General features: G+C 42.7%; 1 protein-coding gene across 21 annotated transcripts in view; it reads left to right on the top strand.

Annotated features, from left to right (window-relative positions):
• The window catches only part of NRXN1 (neurexin 1), a 1123636-nt gene that overhangs the window by 573262 nt on the left and 522833 nt on the right, over positions 1 to 27541 (top strand). For all 21 annotated transcript variants that reach the window (XM_074989537.1, XM_074989539.1, XM_074989548.1 and 18 more), the window contains 2 exons: positions 15236 to 15409; positions 22642 to 22761. In XM_074989537.1, the coding sequence (XP_074845638.1) occupies positions 15236 to 15409; positions 22642 to 22761 (294 nt within the window). The remainder of the gene's footprint in view (positions 1 to 15235; positions 15410 to 22641; positions 22762 to 27541) is intronic.

Below are 27541 nucleotides of genomic sequence, written 5' to 3' on the forward strand. Positions count from 1 at the left end.
GTGGCAACACGCATGCTGGCACTTCGAAGTTTGAGGCTTCGAAGTTGCCACAGGGGAGAATTAGCCTAATAAAGTGCTTCATATTCACTGCAGCGCTTCATTAGTAATCTCTCGTCACCCTGATTAACATGCCCCTTTCGAAGTTGGGGGCAAGCGTAGACAAGCCCTGTGAGAAATGTGAAGACTGTGATGTTCATAAAAATCCGCAAACAGCCTCTCCCCCTGAATACATGCAATATAGAAGGTCTTGACTGATGACTGACCCCCAGGAGAGAAGGAATGTGTATTGCATGGGTAGCAAGTCAGTGATGATGATGATAAAATAATTCTTGCATTTGGTACTGTTACTCTGATTCAGAAGAATAATATCAATAGAAAAGGGTGCAGGCCACAATGTCTCAAAGTTTTATTTAAAATTCTGTTAGTTCAACTTTTGCAACTCTTTTCCTTTCTATGCTGAACAAGTGCAGCAATTTAGAAAGGATAGGGAAAGGGGGAATTGTGTATAAGTTCTTTACAGGTGAACAGGAACTACATTTTTTCTTCAGTATTACTTGCGTGCTGTGGTTATGTATCAATTTTGCATAACAGTTTGATAGCAGTAATTTACAAGATAAGCTCAAAAGGTTGATTTATTAAGCTGTTAAATCTTAACTCTATGGGTGCATATACACTTGCATTCCTCTTTTGAAAGAGGTATGCAAATGAGGTACATTGAAAAGGCAAATTAGGTATAAAATTACATATTTGGCACCTCATTTGCATATTCTAATTTTGAAGGAGGTTCTTTCGAAAGAAGAAAGCCAGTGTGGACGCCGCTTTTTCGAAAGTAAACCCATCTTTGAAAGAATCCTTCTTCCCTTTATTTAATGGGAAGAAGGATTCTTTCGAAGATGGGGTTTACTTTGGAAAGAGCAGCATCTACACTGGCTTTCTTCTTTTGAAAGAAGCTCTTTTGAAATTAGAATATGCAAATGAGTTTCCAAATATGCAATTTTATACTTCATTTGCATTTTCAATTTACCTCATTTGCATACCTCTTTCAAAAGATGAATGCAAGTGTACACACACCCTCTGTGTTGAAAATGGCATTTCAGTTATGCACCAAAGGCTCTAGCCAGCTACAAATGAAACCAACGGAAAAACTTTCATTGACTTAAGTGGAGGTGAATTGGCCTCTCTCGGTGAGAGACGGAGGCTTTCTCCACCATCACTGTGATATCCCTGACCCAGAAGCACTACTGTGCCACTGGCAAGGTGTTCCTTCACTTTTTTTTTTCTTTTCTGCTTACCTCTCCTGCTTGAAATATACATGTCCTCCAAAAATATTGGTATTTAATTAGTGTGCTAGCTCAGAGGAATCAAATGTAAACCCTTTGGGATTTAGAGAGCATGTCCTTTTAAAATCTGTTTCCTGTTTGCCGGGGAGAGTTGTGTGCTGCAGGAGCAAGCATTACTGTTGGGCAGGGGAGTGGGAGAAAGCAGAGAGAGAGAGATGGGAGAGTGAAAGGTGGTGTGTGTATGCCTGCAGCTCCAGAGAGAAGGGCTGCAGCAAGGGGGCCATCACAGAATGAGGCAGATGGGAACCTAGCAGAAGCCTGGTAGAGACAGAGGGGCCAATCGGGGATGTGCTAGGACAGGAGCCAGGAGGAGCACTGAGCTTCTTGCCTTTTGAGGTTCATCCATGAATCCCCATGCGTGCCTTTAAAAATTACAGAAAAGCAGTGTAGAATATTGAAGAGTACTGTGGCACCTTCAAGAATAATAGATTTATTTGGGCATAAGCTTTTCTGGGTGAAAGCCCACTTTGTCAGATGCATAAAGTGGAAATTACAGATGCAGGCATAAGTACACAAACACATGAGAAGAAGGAATTTGCCTTATAAATGGAGGACCAGTACAAAAGAGGTCAGTCCATTCAGTGCAAATAAGTGATGGTCACATAAGCGCCACCTATACAGGAAATTTACTGGCTGCTATACTTAGGTACACATCTCTAGCTTGGATCCATATGATTCATTGTCTACAGCCATGTCCTAACATATATCCACATTTGCTCCAATCCCTCAGACGGAGACAACACTGTCAAGAGCTTTATCAAGCCTTCTTAAAACTACAGTACCAGCTTAATGTAAGGAAGCAAATTGACAGGGCCAGATGAGTACCCAGAAGCCCCCTAGTACAGGAGAGTTCCAAGAAGGAAAATAACAGAACACCACTGGCCACCACTTACAGCCTCATCAAAAAGCTCCCCAGTACATCATCAGCGATGTACAACCTATCTGGAAAACGATCCCTCACTCTCACAGACCTGGGGAGACAAGCTAGTCCTCACTTCTAGACAGCACCCCCAACCTGAAGGAAATGTTCACCAGCAGCTGCATACCACACCACAGAAACACTAACCCAGGAACCAACCCCTGCAACAAACTGTTGCCAACTGTGCCTGCGTATGTACTCAAGCCACACTATCCTAGGACCTAACCACATCAGCCACACCATCAGGGGCTCATTTACCTGCACATCTATTAATATGATATATGTGATGATGTTCCAGCCATGCCCATCTGTCATGGACATTGGCCAGACTGGACAGTCTCTTTGGAAAAAAACAAACAAACAAGCACAAGTCAGACATCAAGAATGGTAACGCACAAATACCAGTGGGAGAGCACTTCACCTTCCCTGTATACTGAGTTACAAATTTGTGAGTCTTTAAGGTGCCACAGGATTCCTTGCTATTTTGTATTTATACAGCTTAACATGGCTACTCCTCTGGTACTTATCACAGTGTAAAATATTATCACACAGTATTTTTCACTAAGTAACTTAACATGATCATTTTTAATCACATGAAACTGTTTTCATTATTTCCTTTAACAGTGTTGGCTAACTAATATTATCATCTTTGGAATTTGATTTTTTGTGGCATTTTCACACTTCCATTGTATAGTTCCAGTACTGACATATCACATCTTCTACGAATTAATTGTATCAGAAGTAGTGCCTGGTTTATGAATTTATCACTGGCTACCAAGTTCAATGGACTGGATTCTTTCTAGCAGCTGGTTTTTTATTTGTTTTGTTTGTTTGTCTTGTGCTTTTTTAAGGAGTTTAGGTGTTGTGAGAGTCCTGCTGTTGGGAGAGTTTCTCAAGCATATAAGAAGTAAAGTTCAGTGATTTGAAACCTGCTGCTTCTGCTTATAAATTGTCCTCTCCTGCAGCTCAGTCAGGATATTTACTGAGCCTAGAAAGAGTTGTCTTATGGGTGGCCACAGAATATTTTATGTCATCACAAACATATTTTCCACTTTCGAGTTTATGCAGGAAGTCACCAATGAGCAGTGCCAGCAGTTTGGAAAGGATGGCAACTGCATGAAGCATACTTTACAAAATACACTGTATATCACAACAATGGCATTAATTTTTATATGGATAGTCATGGCTTTGAAGCTATAATTAAACCATAAAGCATTCACAAGAAATGTTCACATCCTACTATTGTATTAATTTTCCTGTGGGTCTTATGGTTAATTGAGAGAGTATCTGGCTCAGAGGTGGGCAATAACCAGCCTGTAGGCCAGACAGCGCTCACCAGGGTTGGACCCTCCAGGGCCACCAGTACTTTACTTACCTGTGCATGTATGGCCTCTTGCTCGTCCTGTTGGCCACATATAACTGTTCCCAGCCAATGGGATCTGTAGGGCCAGGAACAGTTGTGCAGGTAAATAAAGCACCAGTGATCTGTCAGGGACTAACCCTGGCAATCTGCCTGTGGCTTATTGCTCACCCTTGGTCTAGCTGATGACTTCAACATGTATGTACAGAAGTATGTACTCAGGTTGTCTATTATACTGCTGCTATGATCTCTTATTGTCATAATTATTCGCCGGAATTGGCTCCTGAATACATGACCTCACGTAACAGTGGCCTATCTTGCCTGAGAAACAGGTCAAGGAATTATTGGGCTATCATCAGTTTATAAGTGGATTCAGTATTGTTAAAGCTTTTAATGAATTAAAAGAAAGTAGGAGCTTCTGCTTGGGCAATGCAAACTTCTATAAGACACTCAGTAACAGATTTAAAAGTAGCAGTCCTACAACAAAAAAAATTTCAAGAATAAAATGGAGAGAGAAATCTCTGAGCTGCAATTCCTTTGCAAATTTGACTCCATCAACCAAGGATTAAACAGAGACTGGGAGTGGTTAGCCCCTTACAAAAGCAGTTTCTCTGTGCTGGAAGTTCACACTTCCACATGAGAATCTGACAATGGGCCACATCCCCCCGACTGATCTGACTTGTTTTTTCTCCTTTCTTGATGTATACTACTGATAATGGGCCATTTCCAACCTGACTGAATAGACCTTGTCAACTCTGGCCCTTCCTTTTACTGGGACCCCACTCTTTAAATACTCCTCTGAACCCACCCCCCACTCATGATGTGGCAGGTCTTTGCCCACAAAATCTTATGCGCCAAAATATATGTTAGTCTATACGGTGCCACAGGATTTCTTGCTGTTCTCTACAGGGTTTATAGTAGAGCAGAAAAGAATGTGCAGAGAAAGTGGATGGAATTAATCTTTGTGTTTTAGTTTTTGTATTTTGTTGACTTTGTTTTGTCTGACACACCACGCTTTCAAATCTACCGCACTAAATTCAGTGAAACTATATCTATGTCATACAAAAATTAATAGAACAGTACTTGAAAAAAAAAAAAAAACTCTTAAGCTACGTCTACACTAGAACGCTATGTTGAAGTAGCCTATTTTGAAGTAGTGACATCGAAATAAGCTACTTTGAAGCGTAGCATCCACACATCACCTGGGGCCGGTGCCATTGACGTTCAATGTCGATGTAACGATGTGTAACATTGAAAGGGGCCCCTCAAGGGAGTATCTACACACAAAAGCCACCCTGTTCGAAACAAGGGGGCTAGGAAAGCCTGAGATGGGGTCACAGGGCAGACTAGCCCTTCCAGGGCAACAGCAAGCCTCTCTCCTAAAGGGCCCCTCCCTGACACATTTGGCCTGCACAGCACAAGGTCTGCAGAGCTGACACCAAGTTGCAGACCCTGTGCACACATGTATGGACCCCAAGCAGCAGCCCTCAGGGCCGTTACTGAGGCAGGGGCTGCCCTTCTTGGCACCATGCAGGAGGCTGCCCAGCACCTCCTGGAAGAGGAGGCTTCCTCAGGGGATGAAGGGGCCACCCCAGACCATCATGGGGCCCTCCCATCTCCCCCCCACCGGGCGCTCTGCTGGCTATGGAGATACCCCACCAGCATGGAATGGTGGGAGCACCTGTTCCTGGAGGAATGGGATGACGACCACTGGTGCTGAAATTTCCAGATCAGCTGGCAGGCATTCCTTTAGCTCTGCCGGTGTCTCACCCCTAACCTGCAGCACCAGGACACCCCTATGCGGTGTGCCCTCACCGTTGAGAAATGGGTCAGCATCGCTCTCTGGAAGCTGGGCACTCCAGACAGCTACCCGTCTGTAGGACAGCAGTTCAGTGTGGGCAAGGCCACTGTTGGGGCCGTCATCATGGAGGTAAGGAGGCCCAGGAGGGGACCCCGGGGGGGTGGGGGAAGCCTGGGGGGTGGGGGAGCCCGGGGGGGGGAGTGGAGAGCCGAGGGGTGGGGTGGGGGGAGCCTGGGGGCTGGGGAAGCCTGGGGCATGGAGGGCCAGGGGGGGCAGGCACACCCTGCATACCCTCACAGGTGCCCATGTCCTCCCCCCACAGGTGGTCCCCAGGCTGATTGCCCTGCTGCTCCATAGGCTCATGCAGATCAGTCACCTGGATGCAGCCATCGTGGGGTTTGCTGACATGGGGTTCCCCAACTGCTTTGGGGCACTGGACGGGACCCACATCCCCATTCGTGCCCTGTACCACAAAGGAGGATGCTTCATGAACAGAAGGGGCTACCACTCGGTGGTCCTCCAGGCCATGGTGGACAGCTGGGGCTGCTTCCAGGACACCTGTGTTGGCTGGCCTGCCAGCACACACGATGCCCGCATTTTTAGGAACTCAGGTCTGTGCTGCTGGCTGGAGGCAGGGACCTACATCCCCCAGAGGGAGATCCCTCTGGGGGACACCACTGTGCCCCTCTGCCTTGTGGCGGATGCAGCCTACCCCCTCCAGCCCTGGCTTATGCACCCCTACATGGGCCACCTCAGTGCCAGCCAGGAGGGGTTCAACACCCGCCTAAACCATGAACACCAGGTTTTCAAGCGGGCTTTTGGCTGCATCAAAGGCTGCTGGCGGTGCCTCCTCACTTGCCTGGACGTGGGTCTCCCCAGCATCCCCCAGATTGTGGGCGCATGCTGTGTGCTCCACAACCTAGTGTAGAGCAAGGGGGAGGCATTCATGCAGGGGTAGGCTGTGGAGGCGAGCACAGTCTACCCCCAGCCCCAGCTGCCGCCCTGAGCAGCCAGGCTGATCACGAGGGGATTCAGGTCCGGGAGGCCCTCCGGGCCCAATTTGACTAGGCTGTGGGGTAAGCGCCAGAGTGGCTATCCCTGGTGGGCCACTCACTGCCCCCACCACCCACAACACACTGCCACCTCCACCCACACTACTGCTCCCTAAGAGCACATGACATGTTTTGAAAAATAAACCTGTGAAATAATTATCTTAATGAGCCAAACTGCTCAACAATTAATTTACAACAGAAATGAACACCCATGGGGGAACTATGTACATGGGGACAGCTACCTAAAGGCGCGATTGGACACAACTATTTACAATGGGGGAGGCATAACTATGTACAGTAGGGGGAGCCTGAGTGGCCCAGTCCTCGGCCCCTCACAGTCCCTCATCCGGCATGGGTAGGGGGCATGACCCATGTCTGGTCCTGAGTCCCCGTCGAGGCCAGGTGGGGGCTGGGAGGACCAGCAAATATGGCCAGGCTGGCTCCTGGGCCCTGTGGTCCTCCTCAGTGGGCTCCAATACAGGGTGGCGCCTGGGAAGGACGGCAGCTGGAGCAGCAGGGGGTGGCAGCCAGTCTGCAATCCTGTCAAGGGTCCTGGTGATGCGGTCCAATGTCCTCATGAAGGATCCCCAGGCCTCCTGGCACCAGGCCAGCACTCATCCCTGTAATTGGAAGCAGCGCTCCTCCACTTGCAGGTGGTGCTCCGCCACCTCCACCTGGCGCTGGAGTATGGGGAGGACCTGGAGATCAGTGGCCACCTGTGGCTGGCTCTGGCAGTGGCAGACTCATCCTGGGGCCGGTTCCTGCTCTGGTTGGCTGCCACAGCGCAACATCTCCGGCGGGCTGTCCGGAATGACAGACACGGCAGCACTGTCATGGCCCTCAGATGGTGCGGCTGCGGAAAGACTGGGGAAGAGAGAGGACAGGCATTAGTACTGGGTCATGATCCATGGCCCATGACCCCCGATCCCCCTGGTGCTGGGTCCCTATCCCCTGTCCTCCAGCCATGGGTATGGTGTCCCTGTGGGTGACCCCCTTCAGGGGTTCAGCTCCCCCTACCCTCCCAGGGATAGGGCGTGGTGCTGTCCATGGGGGTGGGTGCTGACAGGCCCTGGGAGCCGTGCCGCTGTCTTGTGGCCGTGGTCTGGCTGGCCCATGGTAGGCCGGTGTCAGCTGGGTGGGGGGGCCCTGGTCCTGTCCCTTGCCCCGTCCCATAACCCATGGGTGTGTGCCTGTGGGGTACATATCTGACGGTCCATTCCCACGGTCGGGGGACACCCGTTAGATAGACGCCCTGCTGGAGCTGTGGGAGGGGAGGTCTATGAGGAGCTCCCCGTCACTGGACCCCTTCTCCTCTGCTGTCCCTGGGGTGCGCTCCTCTGGGGGCCCATGGTGAGCAGGGCTGGCCTCTGGGCCAGACTCCAGCTCCAAGGCCTGCTGGGGCTCCTCAGGTGTGGTGTCAAGGGTGGCCGGGGGTCCAGGATTTCCCTGAGCTCCCTGTAAAAGGGGCAAGCGGCAGAGGTGGCCCCAGACTGGCTGGCCATGTCCCGGCCCTGGGCGTAACCCTACCACAGCTCCTTGACTTTACTCCTGACATAGTTAGAAGTGCGTGCAGGGTGACCCTGGCCAGCCAGGCCCTTGGCCAGCTGGGCAAACGCATCTGCATTCTGCCGCTTGCTCCCCATTACTTGTAGCACCTCCTTCTTTCCCCAAAGCCCCAGCAGATCCCAGAGCTTGGCGTCCGTCCAGGAGGGGCCCGCCTCCTCTTCCCCCACCTGGCAGGATGACTGGGAGGCCTTGGTCTCCTTGGGGGGTGTGCCATGGGGGACACTCAGGGGGCTGGCTGGCTGACTCAGGGCCTATGGAGGGCATGGAGGATGGCCATGTATATGTGCTGCTGCCTGCACGCTCTCAGCTTCCTGCCACAGGATATCTGGGTGCATGGTTCTTTAAGAGCTGCTGCACGTCTCAACCATAGAGCCCCACAGGGGCTGGGCAGCATGTCTCAACCTCTCATCTGATTGCCACCATGGCAGACCCCGCTATTTCGAAGGACCGGGACGTGGATCGTCTACACATGCCCTATGTTGACGTTGAATGTTGAAGGAGGGCGCTATTCCCATCTTCTGATGGGGATAGTGGTTTTGACATCTCACCGACTAACGTCCATTTCAACTTCAAAGTAGCGCACAACGCGTGTAGACACAACGCACACTATTTCGAAGTTGGGCCAATGACTTCAAAATAGCCAGCTGGTGTAGACGTGGCTTTATGTTTTCTTTTTCAATAAGTTTCATATGAGAAAAAGATGGAACATTATTTGCCTTAATTCCAATGCAATGGCCCAATGCACCAACTCCAGTCCTGCTGAGGAATTAATTGTGCCCTATTTGTGGGAAAGTAGGAATTGTGAAATCACATCAGACCATAGTCTCTTCTGATTTCATATCATGAAGTGTTGACAATATCTACTGCTCTAGAGAAAGCAGCATGTACTCTTCAAATCTCCTAGCCATTTGAGATGGGTAGAGAATTCTTATTTGAATCCCAGTGTACAACAAGCATATGTTCTGAATCATGAGATTACTTATTCTTTTTTTAGTATACCTTGCTATAAATATTGATAATGTGTATAGGGCTGGGCGACTCAAAGTAGTTGTACTATGATATGATACATTGATTCATATCCAATTCATGCTGACAGGCTGGTCCAGAATGACTAAAATTCTTAATGTCTGAAAGACATTTGATCCTAGGGGAAATGCATTGGTGGTGTCAGTCCAATTCACTAGAGACAATCTAACCATCACCATTACTGGGAAAAGTTGATTTTCTTGCTGTCAGTCTCAGCAAAGAGCAAAGTTTGAAAGGGAATGGGAGGCCTATATGTCATCCTTCCATGTAAAGGCTAAGGCACTTTGCTGAAGCATTCACTGAACCTGTTGTGTAGGATATAGTATTTCAAATCTCAAGGATTCATATATAAAGAAGCACTACAATATCCTACAGCTGTGGCCAAAATCTCTATGGCTATGTCTACAGTAGCCCCACAACTTGGAAAGGGGCATGATAATGAACCTAATCAAAAGATGCTGATGAGGGGCTGCCATGAATATGTGTGAATCATTAGCATAATGGTGGCTGTGGCACTTCGAAAGTGCTGCTTTCAATCATGCGCAGCTCATCTACATGGGGTCCTTTTCGAAAGGACCCCACACACTTTAAAATCCCCTTATTCCTGTAACCAAATAGGAATAAGGGGATTTCGAAGTGTGTGGGGTCCTTTCAGAAAGAATCCCATGTAGACAAGCTCCACGCAGTCAAAAACAGCACTTTTGAAGTGCCATGGCTGCCATTATGCTGATGAGGTGCTACATAGTAATTGTGGTAATATATTAGGACTATGTCTTCACTATCTACGTTATGTCTACATAGTCGAAGTTCTGGGGCTAGTGTAGACATAGCCTAGGGGTATTCAGTATGTGTAATACTATAACATTCTTATGAGGTCCATAAAAGTCAGTACCTTTTACTAGCATATGATGCTGTAACGTTGATTGGTTTTGAAACAATTATAAATTACCTAGCACCTTTTCAAACCTGGTAATATACTTAAGACAAGAATCTCCAGAATGAGTTTTGAACTCATGCTGTTCATAAATTTGGCTGAGATCGAGTAGTGGAGAATTTCCCATGTGGAGAGGAACTCTTTGGGTGCATAAGCCTCCTGGGGCAATTCCTGTGCCAGACATATTACCCTTAACTATAGTGTAAAGAGACTAGGAGGAAAGGAAGAGTGTCCTGGTAGAATGTGTGCCTAATACAACAAACTTTGACTGGTTTCTGGTCTTTCCTGTGGTTGACTGGTGCTGGAACCAGGTGATCACAGCATAGCTGTGTCTACACGTGCACGCTACTTCGAAGTAGCGGCACTAACTTCGAAATAGCGCCCGTCGCGGCTACACACGTCGGGCGCTATTTCGAAGTTAACTTCGACGTTAGGCGGCGAGACGTCGAAGTCGCTAACCTCTTGAGGGGATCGGAATAGCGCCCTGCTTCGACGTTCAACATCGAAGTAGGGACCGTGTAGACGATCCGCGTCCCGCAACGTCGAAATTGCCTGGTCCTCCATGGCGGCCATCAGCTGGGGGGTTGAGAGATGCTCTCTCTCCAGCCCCTGCGGGGCTCTATGGTCACCGTGGGCAGCAGCCCTTAGCCCAGGGCTTCTGGCTGCTGCTGCGGCAGCTGGGGATCCATGCTGCAGGCACAGGGTCTGCAACCAGTTGTTGGCTCTGTGTATCTTGTGTTGTTTAGTGCAACTGTGTCTGGGAGGGGCCCTTTAAGGGAGCGGCTTGCTGTTGAGTCCGCCCTGTGACCCTGTCTGCAGCTGTGCCTGGCACCCTTATTTCGATGTGTGCTACTTTGGCGTGTAGACGTACCCTCGCAGCGCCTATTTCGATGTGGTGCCGCGCAACGTCGAAGTTGAACATCGACGTTGCCAGCCCTGGAGGACGTGTAGACGTTATTCATCGAAATAGCCTATTTTGATGTTGCTACATCGAAATAAGCTATTTCGATGTTGGCTTCACGTGTAGACGTAGCCCATATCTCCTGTCTCCCTGAGCCAAGTGGGGCCCAGATACACAAGCTAATTGAGCCCTCTGCTTCTATTTTTGGGGGTGGGATAGGGCTTCCCTTTAATTCCAGTTAGCACAAGCAACTAACAAAACAAATAAACTAGATAAATAACTAAGCATGGTTATGTTATTGTTCACTAATAATAGAATACAAATTTATTTTTAATAAATATTTTGTTTTTTTCTACATTTCCAAATATATTCATTTCAGCTATGACACAAAATAAAAAGTGTATATTGTTCATTTTGTATTATTTTATTATAAATATTTGCACTGTAAAAATTACAAGAGCAATAGTGTTTTCAGTTCGCCTTATACATGTATTGTAATGCAATCTCTTTAGCATGAAAGTACAACTTACAAATTTAAAACTATTTTTGTTATATTACTGCAGTAAAGAAATCAAAACCCTGTAAAACTTCAGAGCTTACATTTCCACTTAGCTCTTTGTCTTGTTTGCGGGAAGTCCTCATCAGAGACATACTGTTCGCAGATGATGATGCTGTAGTGTCTCACACAGAAGACCAGCTTCAAAAGCTGCTGGATCAGTTCTCCAAAGCGTGCAAGGACTTTGGGCTTACCGTCAGCCTAAAGAAGACAAACGTACTCGGTCAGGATGTTGCTGATTCCCCATCAATCAGCATTGACAATTATACGTTAGAGGTCGTCCACGAGTTCGTTTTCCTCGGGTCCACCATCACTGACACCCTGTTGTTGGACACTGAGCTAAATAGGAGGATCGGAAAAGCAGCCATAACTCTGTCCAGACTCAGCAAGAGAGTGTGAATAAGAACAAGCTGTACACTCACACCAAAATGCAAGTCTACAGAGCCTGCATCCTCAGCACCCTTCTTTATGGCAGTGAGACTTGGACCCGGTATGCCCGCCAGGAAAAGAGGCTGAACATCTTCCACTTGCGCTGCCTCAGGCTCATCCTTGGAATATCATGGAAGGACAGAGTGACCAACACCGCCGTCCTCGAGCAAGCTGGAATCCCAACCATACACACCCTCCTCAGGCAGCGTTGGCTCCGCTGGCTTGGCCATGTCCACAGGATGAATGATGGAAGGATTCCAAAAGACATCCTGTATGGTGAGCTAGCCTCTAGCAAAATACCTCCTGGATGCCCCCAGTTGCGCTACAAAGATGTCTGCAAGAGAGACCTCAGAGAGGTAGACATCGAACTGGACAACTGGGAAGAACTAGCAGACAACCGCAGCAGATGGAGGCAGGGGTTACACAAGGGCCTTCAGAAGGGCGAGATGAGGATCAGACAGCTAGCAGAGGAGAAGCGAGTGCACAGAAAGCACACTAAGGACTTGCCAGACACCCACCATATCTGCAAGAGATGCAGCAAGAACTGTCACTCTCGTGTGGGTCTTCATAGTCACAGTAGACGCTGTAAATGAAGTCCTCAATTGAAACTATAAAGGGCGCGATCCATAGTCTATGCAGACTGAAGGATGCCTACTACTACTATGTCTTGTTCAACCTATTGCTGACAAGTTTGTTTACATTTATGGATAATAATGCTGCCTGCTTCTTATTTACAGTGTCACCTGAAACTGAGATCAGGCATTCTACAACAACTTTTGTAGCTGGCATTTTGCCAGGTATTTTCATACAAGATATGCTAAGGATGTCTGTGCCCCTTAATGTGTCTACTTGTGTGCTCAAGTATTGCACTGTTTTGGTTTTGAGTGCATTTATGTGAAAAAATACACACATGAAAGTTGCACTTTTATGATAGAGAGATTGCACTGCAGGACTTGTATGGTAATTGGGGTAAATTGAAAAATACTATTTTTTGTTTATCTTTTCACAGTGCAAATATTTCACGCATACTTCATATTCTGTGTTCTAAATGAAACTGGTGAATCTGAGGGTTTAGAAAAAGGTTCAAAATATTTATAATACAATTAAATTGATAGTATATTATTGTTTAGCAGTGCAATTAAAATTGAGATTAATGGCAAGTATTGTTTTAATCTTGTGATTAACTGCCTTTAATGTTTTCCTTGTTTTACTCCCTACTTTTTATTTATTTTTTTTTAACATGGCAGAACAGAATATTGTAGATAATGCCCTAGTTAAGGGCCTGGATACTATGGCCACACCTACATGGGCAGCCTCTGTTGACAGAGTTCACTGTCGACAGAGAAACCTCAGCAGTACCTCTCTTGACAGATAGCATTTACACACTTGAGCAAATCAAGAGAGCAAGCCATTCTGTGGACAGAGAACAGCCAGACTCTCTCTGCAAACAGAGTTGCCTGGGGAACTGGAAACCCTCTCTGTCTACAGAAGTGTCTTCATATGCACTCTTTCAACAAAACAGTGTCGACAGAGGCGTTATCCCTGATCAGAAACGGATAACGCTGCTGATTGAACAGCTGAGTTTTCTTGACTAAATGTTGACAGAGCACTTTAACCATGTAGACACTTGGTGAGTTTTGTTGACAAAAGCTGTCCATGTAGATGCGGCCTATTACTTTAGGCACATTAAAAATGGAACAAAAAGACTGTAAGTTTTTTGTAGAGCTACAATCATTTGTCCACTGTTACTGACATACACATTAATATTAAACATGCACAATTAGTAATACGAGGGGTTGGAAAGGCAGCAGATTCTCCTCTGTTGGAAGCAAGAACTTCAGTGAAAGAATGGCAGGAAATAGGCCTTCAAATATTGGAATGGTTGACCTGATATAAGAACCTAGTTATACAGCTGTATATGACTACATAAAATAATTCATAGGGAAACAATGAGTAAAACTACTTCATTTTGCATCGTATTTCTTTTTAGTTTTCCTGAGTCATCTTTAAGATTCCCATTGTGGTGGCAGATTTTGTTTTGCCTGCGTTTGTAGCATTACAACACACAGAGGTACATAAGCCATTTACCACTTAAATAAACAAATAATAAATGTTTGGAAAATAAGCTTTGATGGGATCCCGGGTCTCAGCCTGAGACTGTGGAATGGCTGTACACACTTAATTCTCCAGTATGGGTTATCTCTTACATGCTTGCTAGTGACAAGCAGCAAATCACTCCAGGATCTGTTATCACTCAGCACAACCACGTGTAAAGCCCCACACCCAGCTAAACTGCACAAATGCGCCCTGGCTGCATGTACACGGGAAGCCTCTGTCAAAAGATGTCATGTCAGCAGAGATTATCCAGTAAAGCTTCTCTCAACAGAGTAAGGCTACATGGTAAAGCGGATCTCTAGACCTGTCGACCAAACCCTCTCATGTAGACGTAGTCCAAGACTCACTCATGATTCACAGACAGAAATGTAACAGGAATGTTCTCGCCCCAGCCCCACCCTTGTACCTTGGGAATGTATTGTCTTGCACTGATCAAGACCCTTTCTTGTGCAATGCAAATTTATTAATCGGTTCACCGCTTAATCAGTGGAAAACTATGTTAAATATTATGAGGTACGCAGCTACTATGGTGTGCCAAGGTCATGCATGTACCCAAGAATTTTATTAACTACAAAACAGCAAGCTTGTTTGGGACAAAGGGCCTATTTCATTCTACTTATTCTACTGCAGAGAATATACAATATGGTGGTATTATACTTGTAGCCCTGGAAACAGACAGATATTGTGTCCAGTTATACCTTTCACTGAGATGACAGAAAGTCTAAACATCTATTGAGGTTTAGTCTAAAGTCTAAAAATCTAACATTGAGGTTGTACCAGACCAGAAATACATGTTTGTTTTCTTCATTTGGATTTAAAAAGAGGCCTGTAAAAGACTATAGGAACACTGAATGCATAACTAGTACTAGGAAGGAAATTAAGTAGAAAGCTCACAAAATTACAATTATTTGATCAGTAATTCTAGAGGTCAAAGTCATACAAAAAAAAAAAAAAAAGCTCCTTTCCACCCGCTCATTATTATGGGAAGAAAATCTTTCACCTTCTCCAAGTTCCTCAGTTACACAGGTGTCTTTCGCAGTGTGCTTGGAAGATCAGAAAAATCAGACTCTTGCTCCAAAGAGGGAGCAAATTATAGAATTCCCAACCTGTCACTCAGAACACTATAGTGTTGGTGTCTCCCCACCAAATATGCCATGTAGAACTAGAAGTCCAGATATTTAAGTAGACCAAAATACTTTCTAGCTATCTTTTCTAATACTTACTTCTGTTCAACAGGTGATTTGTATATTGGAGGAGTGGCGAAAGAAATGTATAGCTCCTTACCAAAACTGGTGTATGCAAAGGAGGGATTTCAAGGTTGCCTTGCGTCAGTTGACTTAAATGGACGTCTCCCTGATCTGATCTCGGATGCTCTGTTTTGCAACGGGCAAATAGAAAGAGGATGCGAAGGTACAATATAATAGTTTCATTACATATACTTCCTACATAAAGCAGATATCCTTTTTATCTTATGCAAGTGTTAGACCCATCCTGCTGTTTATATGTATTATATATGTGGTAGGTTTATATTTGACCTGTAACTAACATTATGTCTCAGTTGTGGTATAACTTGTAAACACTGTGAATGAGGGTAGGTAACCCTGAAGAAGAATATACCAACCTGAGAAAATTAATATAACATCTTGAATATAATCTGTAGGTTCCTTCTTTTGTGGCAAGCTAATTTTCAAGTCTTCTGTTTGTTTGTGGTGTTGCTATTTAATCATGGTAACAGTAACAATTAGTTTTTATATAGCACTTATCCATTAATGAACATATAAACAGTCTTCCAATTTCTGCCCTGAATTATGCAAATTCTTTGGATTATGTGTGGTGTTTTTGGTTGAAAACCTTCCTATCCACTGAAATTTATAAAACCAAACTGTGCTCTGCCTCACACCCATTATGGCTTGAGTGACTCTAGTGGAATAGTGTGGGATGCAAGTTAAGACTGAATTAAGCCCCAAAAGATTTTTTAAATATGAACACAGATTTTGCCCTGGATGATTACAATTTTGGTTATGAGTGCAGATGGGCCCCAGCCAGAAAGTAGTGATCTTGATTTCACGAAGTCCATAGTATTATTGTTTTGGCTTGGGTCTATCTCTAATTCCTCCGGTACCTTCATTCCACATGGTTTTTACTTTTATATTAGATAGTTTAAATCAATTCTCTGTCCCTACATACAGTTTACTCACATCATTCTGAATTTAGCAGCTTGTTTCCAGTACATTACTTTCACGAAAGTACCATTCTGCTTTGAAAAGTGACTGCAGAATTGGCATTGTGGTGTTCCATGTTGATATTCTCTCAATGACTTGCAAATCAAGAATTTTTTTAATTGAAGCTTAAACTTAAATCATTCTTTCTCTCTCTGGCTCAGTGATTCTCTCATTATTTATCCACAATCACATAGCTTCAACACTGGGCTGGTTAGAAATCGGAGACCAGGCTCTAATTCATCTGCTCTGATGACCTTTTAATATTACACAGTTGCAGCAGGAGAGAAAGAGAGAGCTCTCTTGCCACGTCAGATAATTCTGTAGCACAGCTGTTGGGGCACTCACCTGAGAGATGGCAGATCTCAGTTAAAAGCCTTTTGCCACCTCAGATGGAGGGGGCACTTGAACTCAGATGGAAAAGGAGTCTCCCAGATGATTATCCTATCCACTGGCCTCAAATTTATAAGGGAGGTTCCTCCTCTGGCTTCTGACTAAAACAGCACAGGTGCCTCACACCCAGAATGGGTTTGCAGTTGAGACTCTCAGGCTACATCTACAGTAGTTGCTTTTGATAACAAAACAAGCATTTTGTTGACAAAACACATGGGGCATCCACACTAAAAACTCGGCTCTTTTGTCCACAGCCTTCTGCTTTTCCCCCATGAGGCAGAACAGCTTTCTCAACAGACTCTGTTGACAAAAAAGCCATGTGGACGCTCTGGGGGGGTGGGGTCTTTCTCGACAGACAGGGCTTCCAGGTCCCCAGGCAGCCATGTCTGCTGTGCTTCTGGTTGACCAATCTGTTGAGAGAGCGACCAGGCAGTCTGGCCACTCTTTGTCAACAGAGCAGATCACTCTTTCGATCTGATTTTGTGTGTGGCCACAAGTTGTCAACAGAAGTTTTGTTGGAAGATATCTTTTGACAGTAACTTCTGTCGACAGATTGCTGTAGTGTAGATGTAGCCTCAAGCAGAGGGAGACAGCTGCCTGGAGCCTGGACTTAATCACCTTTGTCTGAGAGTTGGATGAGGCTTAGCACACACCCCACATTTTGGCGTCTCCTATTGGTTCTTTTACATGGGAAGCTGCCTAGAATGCTGTGTTTCGGAATCCCAATTTGGAGGCATCTATTTTTCCCCATTCATTGAACACAGAGCTGGGACACTGTACTCAAGTTTTTGGAATCCTAGTGATTTTCTAGGTGCCCAAATACTCTTCTGAATTGAGCCCCAGTTTACCCACCAGTCTGGTGTGGAAAGCTCCCTTCCAGGTCCTTTTTCTAGTCCTGGGTATCCCTATAGGAACTTGCTTATTACTCTCAGTTTTGTCGCTAAGTCTATATCTACACTACGAGATAAATTCAAATTAAGGGCAGTTAACTTGATTGTACCAAGTGACTGTCTTCACTGTAAATACCATTAGCTTGATTTAGGAAGCACTAATATCAATAGCATAATATCATTGGAACCTGCTGGGTGTAGCGTCAAGTTCGAATTTAACAGTTCAAATGAAGACTAGTGTGGAAGCGCCGTGTCTTTTAATTGAATTCATTAACGTCCAGAGACTGACTGGTGCTGTTGCACCTGGCTCCTGGCTGCCCGCCACTCGTGGGAGCTGGGAAACTGACCAGTCCGGGGAGCTGAGAAATTGTAGGCGTTGCTGCATCTGCTCCCAGCCACTTGCTGGAACCATGAAACTGACCAGCGCAGCACCTGGCTCTCTGCTGCACCTGCTGGGAACCAGGTAGCAAGGTGAGCACTGCCAGTGGCAGAGATGCAGCAGGGCCCCGGGGAGGGTTCCCAAAATGCACTGCTGCAGCAGTCCTTGTTTGGCTGCTCTAGCGTGACAGCACTAACTCAACCTTGTGTGGACTTTGTGGGAAGTGAGGACACTCAAAATCAAATTTATAAAACCCAGCATTATAAAATCAAATTTATCTGGTAGAGCAGATGTAGCCTAACTGGGATGATTGCTAATATTTTATCTGAAGATCAGGTGACCTGCAGGCTGTTATCTGATCCCTGATCTCAAACCCAACCCCTGTCCAGGAGCTTAATTAGTCATGGGTGGGGCTGAGTCCACCTTCCTTAAAGGACCATCCTGTTCCATGTTACTCCTCATAGAGAATTCCCAAAGAAATCAGTAGGAAGTCATTTTTACTTTTAGCAATAATTTTTCTTAATGGGTGTTCTAAAGCTCTTTGAAGTCAGTGGGAGTCCCTTTGTAGATCACAAAGGAGTATGATCCAGATGAAATCAAGCTAGTAAAATTGGGCCTTTAATTCCTTGATTTGCCATCTGTTCCAGTCCTTGACAGAGACGTGGTGAGGGAGGTAATATCTTTTATTGGACCAATTTCTGCTGGTGATGGAGATGAGCTTTTGGGCCACACAAATCTTCTAGAGGTCTGGGAAAGGAAAGAGTTTTGTATATCTCAAGAACTGTCTCGTCCACAGAAATTGATCCAGTAAAACATAGAGTCTTACCCACCTTGTCTCTCTAATATATTGGAATTGACATAATTACCATTCACTCACAGTCATTCTTAAAATAATCCCTAAACACGTATTGATGTATTTAGACTGTATAAAAGAGATTACTTCCTCAGGAAAAAAAGTCATTAGAATCATGAAAACATCTTCAGAATAAAAGTACAGTAAACAGTTTCATATCTGGCATGCTGTTATCAGGCACTCTCAAATAACCAGCATTTTAACTGTAAGTAAATTTTAGTTTAATTTTCCGTAAGTAAAGTATAGTGAAAGTAAATACAAATAAATACAGTAAAAACAGTATAAGTTTACAGTGTACAATACTACTTTTGTTGATAAGTTAAGTACTCAGCATACGCTTTTCTTCATTTCTTAATACCTATTCTTGTTTTTTCTTTAGCATTATGTATTGCTAGGCATACCTCTCTATTATCCAGAATATTTGAATATCCAGCAAACTCCTGGTCGTGGGACTGCCAGATATGAAAAGGTTTACTGTACTGGATAGATGCGTGTAATTTTATTATGAAAAACTGTCATTCAAATTTATTTATGATTTGAACCATAATTTTACATTTTGAAAGATGACATATCGAAGATATCAGATTAACAATGCAATAAATTGGCCATGTCTACACTATTCCCACTTGTTTTGGGAGTAAGGGAATTTCAAAGTTAGGCACATATTTTGAGGTACCATGTCTAGACTGCCTGTCAGCAATTCGAAATTAACAGCTTTGAAATTCGCACATCTGCATTATGCTAATGAGGCACTGCATATGCATGGCAGCGCCCCATTGATATTCCCTGATCCATGTCATTTCCATGCCCCCTTCAAAGAAGGGGGCTAGTGTAGACATGGCTATACATTCCTAACCTAACAAGTTTGAGTCCAGTTTTCCTTAAATAATCCATAATGATTTGCTTTGGCCAATTTCTGTAATAATGAAAAATATTAAATGACTAAAATAAAATGGCCTGTTCTCATCTCAGTGCAGAATTATTTTCTATGTATAAATTTATTTTTATCTTGGTTTCAGACCATACTTTTTGTTTTAAAGATTTTCCCTCCTTTAAAATATGAAGGGAGTGTTGACAACACTGACAGTGTAATATCCAAAAACTTCCAGAGTCAGTGGAAAGACTCATATTGATATCAGTAGATTTTAGATCAGGTATTTGGTTTCAGTGTGTATGGATGAAATATAGTAAACTGTTTGTGTTTTGTACTACATGCTGAAAGTCCTGTTCTCAATGAATTGTTTAGTAAAACTCCCACTGATTTCCAAGAAAGAAGAGACAAACCCTATTTTTACACCCATAACATTATGAAGCCGGTAGCAATATTTAGTGTGATATTTCCTAGCGTCAGTTAAATATGCTTTATTCTGTCAACAAATATGATTTTAAATAGTATTATTTACACTTAAAATCAGTCATATGGTTGTCACCAATCTGTGATTCTGAGCAAATATGTTGGAAAAATATTTATACAATAATATACAAGAGCTGCAAAACCATAAAAACTCAGAATGATATGAGCAATACCAAAACCTCATTAAAGTCATTGCTCCATACATTGCAAAAACGTATTTCCTTCTTCATCTATGCGATTTAGCATTAACTTTATTTATTTTGGCGGGGGGTGGGGTAGGGGGGCTCAGTGTCTGTGGTTTTCTACTTTAATTCCACATGACGTTTTTTCTAATTTTATATGGTGATGATGAGATCTAACATTGCATAATGAATGTGTAAATAAATGCATGAATATATAGCATTTAAACACCTACACATATTTTCACTTCATTTTTGTAAGGTGTCCAAGTAGCAGATTCCGGTTTGAAAAAAAAGTGTGAGGAACTTGTCAACCATTATAATACCCAAATGTATACAAAGAATGATGTAATGCTCAAATGTTTAAAGAAAAACTTTTGAACTTAAAACTGCTAAGAAATTGGAATGGCTGCTCTAGATGTCCCTTCTTTGTTGAATGCAGATCACCAGCTGCTGCATCAAATTTTAGATTAATCTTATAAATACATGCATTTTAATAACTGTATATAGGCTAAATATATCAGAGCTATTTAATACTTTTGGCTAAACTGTGATCAGTAATATACTCAGTTGCTAGTCCTAATCTTGTGTGGATCTTTTGGGTCCAAATTCAGCAGGGTCATTAAGCATGCTCTGAACTTGAAGCATAAGACCAGTTAAACTGATGTGTTTTAAATGGACACATGCGTAAGTCTCCCACAGGTTTGGGACTCTGTTGAATACTCCCCTAATGAGTGATTCTTTTAAAATTAGATAGGAAAATTCCACATTAGGAGTTTTCCGTGCGGTTTAATTTAAAATAAGATAACGATGGATGTCTCTGTCTCCAAAATGAGCAAAAAAGGCTTTACAGAGGTTAGGACCATCTTATTTCCTTTATTAGTGCATGCCAGTGGGAGATCCGTGTATGTGGCTCCAGGCTCGTAATGCATATTTCAATCTTAATTCTCTCAGCCACATAGAAAGGTCTAGAGGAGAGGAAGATGGGAAGGGATAATTTGTTAATGACTGTAGAATTCATTGTATCCGAACATGACAGATGATGAGTCAGGATGCAGCCATGCATTCACTTTGCTAATGCATTCATATCTATCCAAGAAAAAAAATAAGTTGCCTTCATTGCATATCATCAGCTCAATTAACCATTATATTTGTAGTAAAATACTGGCAAATTACTACTTCCTCATTTTGGCTTGCCTGAAGATTAATGGCTATTAGCATTAATTTGTTTCTGTTATATGGTGTTTCTTTCTCTCTTTAACAGCAGCATGCACTCTATTCTGAATGTTTTTTCTGTGTTTGCTGTCATTTCAATATTGCTTATTAACATTTAATATATTTTGCTTTTTTTTTATTTTGCTGACAAAGTTGCATTGATGAAAGCTGATTTGCAAGGTAGATAGCCCTGTGTGTATTAAACAAGACTGAAACCCAGAATGTGCAGTTGGATTTCTCCAATAAATGCTCTGTACATTTCCTGAAATAAATTGTGTTGTTCTGCTTCAGATTTACTCTTTCCCACCTTAACATGATACAGGGACCTTCATTTCACAGCATATTTTTTTTGCATAAAGGCTTTCAGTCTTGAATATGTTTGTATAGTACTTGTTTTAATATTCTGATCATATCTTTTAAAATTCTTTTATTTTTCAGTTGTCTAGTTATGAATCTCTAGAAATAGAATAGCTTTGTTTTTCATGTGTATGTTGCATTTGGGCATGCCAGCTCATTATTATTCTGATTTTATTTTTCTGTTTAAAAAAGAACCTGCATGGGATCACTAACGCATGTGAATCAATACTTGCCAACATTCCTGTCGAAAACCAAACCAAACCAAACCAAAGAAAAAAAAAAATTGACACAACCTCGTCTTTTATTTTAGACTGCTCTTTTTTAAAGTAATATCTGATATTTAAGGGGCTTTACATTAATTTTCTAGTTTGTTTTTAACTTTCTGGTCTTGTTTTATGTAGTTTTATTTCACAATTTTCATGGTACCTGTTTTTGCTGGTTTGAACATCCTTTGCAGGAAAAAGAATACGTGAATTTTCTGGAAAAAATATTTAGCCTGTTAATAGTGTTAATTGTGTGATGTGAAATTAGTCATCGCTTGTTACAATGATAATATCCCGACTGCCCTCAAATTCACTCTTGCATCTGTTTGTTGTCTATATATTTAAGAATTATGTTCTGTCAGCCTCAGATCCAAAACATGTGATCTTGTCATGTTACAGGCCTCCACATAACACAGAAAAAATTAAATAAATTCTACTTTGCTCATTAGATTTGAGATGTTGGCAACTACGATGTGATCCAAAGACACACTCATTACTTTGAAAGACAAAATTCTAGTCCCTTTTATATGTTCTCATCAGGCCCCAGCACCACATGCCAAGAGGATTCATGTGCCAACCAAGGAGTGTGCTTGCAACAGTGGGATGGATTCAGCTGTGACTGCAGTATGACCTCCTTTAGTGGACCATTGTGCAATGACCGTAAGTATATTCGAGAATGTTTATTTAAAAGCCTTGTAGCTCTAGGGCAGTATTTAAAGCAAGTGTCTGAACTCTGTGTTATTCTAATATTAAATATTTAATTGAAGTGGCAAAACTCTGAGAAAATCTACAATGCTTGTGCGAAGAACAAGATGAAGCATTACAGCATAAATGGGGGACACTAGTTCTGCATCTAGCAATGTGAAAGAATTTGGGTTTATTATAATTGATTGCACATCTAATGCACTGATGGTTACCTGTTTGAAATGAACCTTGTATAAACATTACAATTCTTTTTTATTTAAAAATCTTTTGCACTTTCCTATCTTAAGCTATATTGTAATTTTGTAACTTTATATCATGAAAGCTGTAATTACTTGGAAAGAGTTGACAGCACTCATTATCTTTGTAGATATCTTTAGGTGACACATTAGGCTCTGGCAAACTTAAAACACACCAAGTATTTCAAGTTTGTTAGTTTTTGGTTTTTTTTTAAATCTGAATAAACCCAAATATCTTGCACCTACCATCTGGTCCTCAAGTACAAATTCAATTTGTGAGAAATGTGGAGTCTGCTTCACCAGTATGCTGCTGTGGTTTTTCCATCAGTCTGTCAAAACCCTGGTTTTGACTGGAAGCCTGGTAGAACATCCACACACGCGTGTTTTTGTCAACAGTTTGTCAACAAAACTCGGCACTTTCGCTGGCAGAGTTCTGCCTCTCAGTCCTGAGGCATAATGCTGCTATCAACAGATTCCGTTGACAAAAAAATCTGTGTGGATGCTCCAAGGGGTCTTCTCTCAACAGACAGGGCATCCAGAACACTGGGCAACCCTGTCTGCTGTGCGTTTGGATGCGTGTTTTATTGAGAGAGGAGCCAGGCAGTCCGGCTGCTCTATCAACAGAGTGGACTGCTCTTTCAATCTACTTTTAGCATGCGGCCACACTCTGTCAACTAAAGTTTTGTCTGGAAATCTCTTCCAACATTGACTTCTGTTAAAGCACTGTAGTGTAACCGCAACGAAGGGTCCTGTGGCACCTTATAGACTAACAGAAAAGTTTTGAGCATAAGCTTTCGTGAGCACAGACTCACTTCATCAGATGCTAGTCTTGGAAATCTGCAGGGCCAGGTATAAATAAGCCAGAGCAAGGGTGGGGATAACAAAGTTAGCTCAGTCAGCAAGGGTGAGGCTTACTACCAGCAGTTGATCTGGAGGTGTGAACACCAAGGGAGGGGAAGCTGCATTTGTATTTAGCCAGCCATTCCCAGTCTTTGTTTAAGCCTGAGCTGAGGGCGTCGAATTTGCAGATGAATTGTAGCTCAGAAATTTCTCTTTGGAGTCTGGTCCTGAAATTTCTTTGCTGTAGGGTAGCTACTTTTAAGTCTGCTACTGTGTGGCCTGGGAGATTGAAGTGCTCTCCTATGGGTTTTTGTATATTGCCATTTCTGATATCTGATTTGTATGTGTTTATTCTTTTACATAGAGACTGTCCAGTTTGTCCAATGTATTTAGCAGAGGGGCATTGCTGGCACATGATGGCATAAATTATATTGGTAGATGTGCAGCTGAATGAACCCACGATGGTGTGGCTGATCTGCTTAGGTCCTGTAATGGTGTTGCTGGTGTAGATATGTGGGCAGAGCTGGCAACGAGGTTTGTTGCATGGATGGGTGAGTCTGTGCTCACGAAAGCTCATGCTCAAAACTTTTCTGTTAGTCTATAAGGTGCCACAGGACACTTTGTTGCTGTTACAGATCCAGACTAACATGGCTACCCCTCCGATACTTGTAGTGTAACCGTAGCCTCTGATTTTACTGCAGATAGCGGGAGGTGAAATTACAATAATTCAACAATGAATAGGGCCTATTTGGTTAAAGAAACTATCAAGATATTTTAGCAAGAATTAAACTTTACCCTTTTGGCGATGTCTGATTACTAGAAACTTTTGCATATTTCCAAGAAAGGCTTTGGAGTTAGACTTGGGATCTTGCTTTCACAGTTGTGTGCATATATTTGAATGGTAGCATTGTTTCCACATCCTACCAAATATGGTAAAAAGTGTTAATATAGATATCTAGTCAAAGATTTTTTGGGTACTGCATGTAATTTTGGCTGTCTAGCCTCAGAAAAGTTCACTTCTTTATTGGACAAGATATAGACCGGCATAGGTAACTGATTATCTGAAAGAAGTTAATAACATTTGGCTCAGATGGTAGATCTCAAGCATTTTTATCAAATATTTAAGATTACAAATTAAAATATATGAAAAATTAGGGGTTTTGTGATATTATTTTAATAGTTGCCCAAACTATACTCATTTTTCCATAATCTCCTACCATAAAAGGAAAGAAAACCAGTTCTGGAGAACTCACTTTCTGACAATGCAGAATGGGAGGTTTCAGTCACATAATTCCAAATTTCAGAGACCCAAAGTGCAGATGAAATGAGTGGGGTTCTTGTACTATTAAGCAATTGGTTTTGACACTAATCTGGATGTCATATATATTTTCACATGTCTTACTGACATTGTTTGGGAAAGGCCCAAGGGAAAGAGTGATGATTACAAAGCAAGTGGACATTTGGGTTGGTTTTCACAGGTCTCAAAATACTGGGTAAAATTCTGTAATGTTTACCTGAACCAAACTTACACTGGTATCAATAGAAATTTGGCTGAGCTAAGGACAGCAGAATTATTTCATGTTATTTTAGTGAAAAAGTGTGGTGGTGGTTGTTGTTGTTGTTCCAGAAGTGCATTTTAAAGCAGTAAGTGCAGTCTTCAGCTGGTGCGTTTTAGCGTTGCTGCATTGAAGGCAACAGAGTTACCCTGATTTAGAGGAACTGCATACTTGGCCCTACATTCTGACATAAGAAAATTTCTGTTCTTGTTAGTCTGTAAATTTAGGATTGCCTGTTTCATATTTACAAACCCTAAGTAAAGCAAAAAGCTTGATGTATCAAAATGGTGCATGTGACATATTACAGTAACAAAAACCTAGGTAAGTTAAAGTTCACCGCCCTTTAAATGTTACCAAAATAATGTGAAAAGTATCATTGTTTGTAATTTAATAAGTTTCGCATGTAAAATCCTACCTTTTTATTTTCAGAGGTGCACAACTAAAACATTGTCTAGCTATTTTACCTGACTTTGTTAGCAAGTCTCAGTTAACATAGTTCTTGAAATTTGTACCAATTATGTCACTATATTTAAGCACCCATTTTGGCTATGTCAACATAGCGTGCTGCTACCGGTAGGGTCATGCAAATGAGGGCACTTGACAATGCAAATGAGGTGTTAATTTACAAAGTGTGTCTCTCATTTCCATACTCTTGTGTGATGGCTGTCCTGGCAGAAGCTTTTGTTGCCACAAAACAAGCTGTGTAGACAGAGTTTTGTTGACCAAAACCCCCTTGTTGATGGTCCATTATACCTCATTTTTGTGTACATGGCTTGTTTTGTGGTGATAGAAGCCTCTGCCAAGATAGCGATCACATGAGAGTATGAAAATGAGGTGCTTAATTTGTAAATTATCACCTCTTTTGCATTGTCGAGTGCCCTAATTTGCATGACCCTGCCAGCAGCGGTATGCTGTGAAGACATAGCCTTTGAGTATATTAACCAAAGTAACCTCAGTTCATGAAAATAAGCCTTTTTGTCATCTCTAGTCTTCATTTCCATACCTCTCGCATGGTCCTTAATTTCCACAGCAGAGAGTTCAGATGAAATGGAAAATGGAAAAAAAAGTTATACAGAAAAACAGAGTTGTGATGCCTATCCAAATATATGTAAGATATATTTTTTGAAGTAAAGTGTTATTCAACATACGTGAAAGGCATCAAAAATCAGCTTCAAAGAAACAAAGCATAAAGCAGTCTCCTCCTCTGACAAATGCTGTATGTCATATATGTATCTGTAATTGGGGAGGAAAACATTCTGATAATTCCACCCAGGGGATTTGTTTCCTGCAAGAGTGAAGCTAACACCAATGCATGCCAACACGTTTTGGTTTACAGCATAGAGGACCATATTTTGCGAATACGTCCTAAATCAGTAAAAAAAAAAAATCAGTCCAGGAAAAGCTTCTTAAATATACTCAATATAACAGTGGGATAGCAGTTGTGTGTAATTAATGTCCCTGGTGGCATAGTTAGTAGGGACATGCTACATAGTGCTGTTCCTGTTTACTGAAAGTGAAAAAATGTTTTCACCCAGGATGAGGAGGAAGTTAGCTGTACTTCTGCCAAGATAAGACACTTGGAGAGAAAGGGCAGCAACACTCTGTAGAGGCAGTACGTAGGAAAAGTTATACTGTTAAGTTCAGAGGAGGCCATTAGAAAATGGTTCCTACGAAACAGGATTATACAGAAAACTGTGCAAAAAGGGCAGTTAATGACTATTCTTACAAATGTTTGGCAACCTGATTCTTCCTCGAAAAAAAATATCACGAGTATCCTAAGTATTAGTAACAGCAGGTTGTGGAGCTAAAACTGTTCTCCCAGGGCATTCAGCTTTTTCATACGAGTAGGCTGAAAATGACTCTGGCAACAACAGCAAAAACTAAAAACCCAGATCAAATGCTCTGCTGTATTGTAGAAGAGGATTTCTATGAGTTTACATCTGTTTTCACCACCACAGTCCATAAATGTAACTAAATTAGTGAGCATTATGTCAGATTTGTGGAAATAAATACCATTATTATGGCATGCGAAATAGCAAACATAATAACATTGTCACATTACATTAATATAGAAGGGTTCAGTGCCAAATTGCAGAGCAACTT

Source organism: Carettochelys insculpta, chromosome 3, assembly GCF_033958435.1.
Source record: "Carettochelys insculpta isolate YL-2023 chromosome 3, ASM3395843v1, whole genome shotgun sequence".
Classification (NCBI taxonomy): Eukaryota; Metazoa; Chordata; order Testudines; family Carettochelyidae; genus Carettochelys; species Carettochelys insculpta.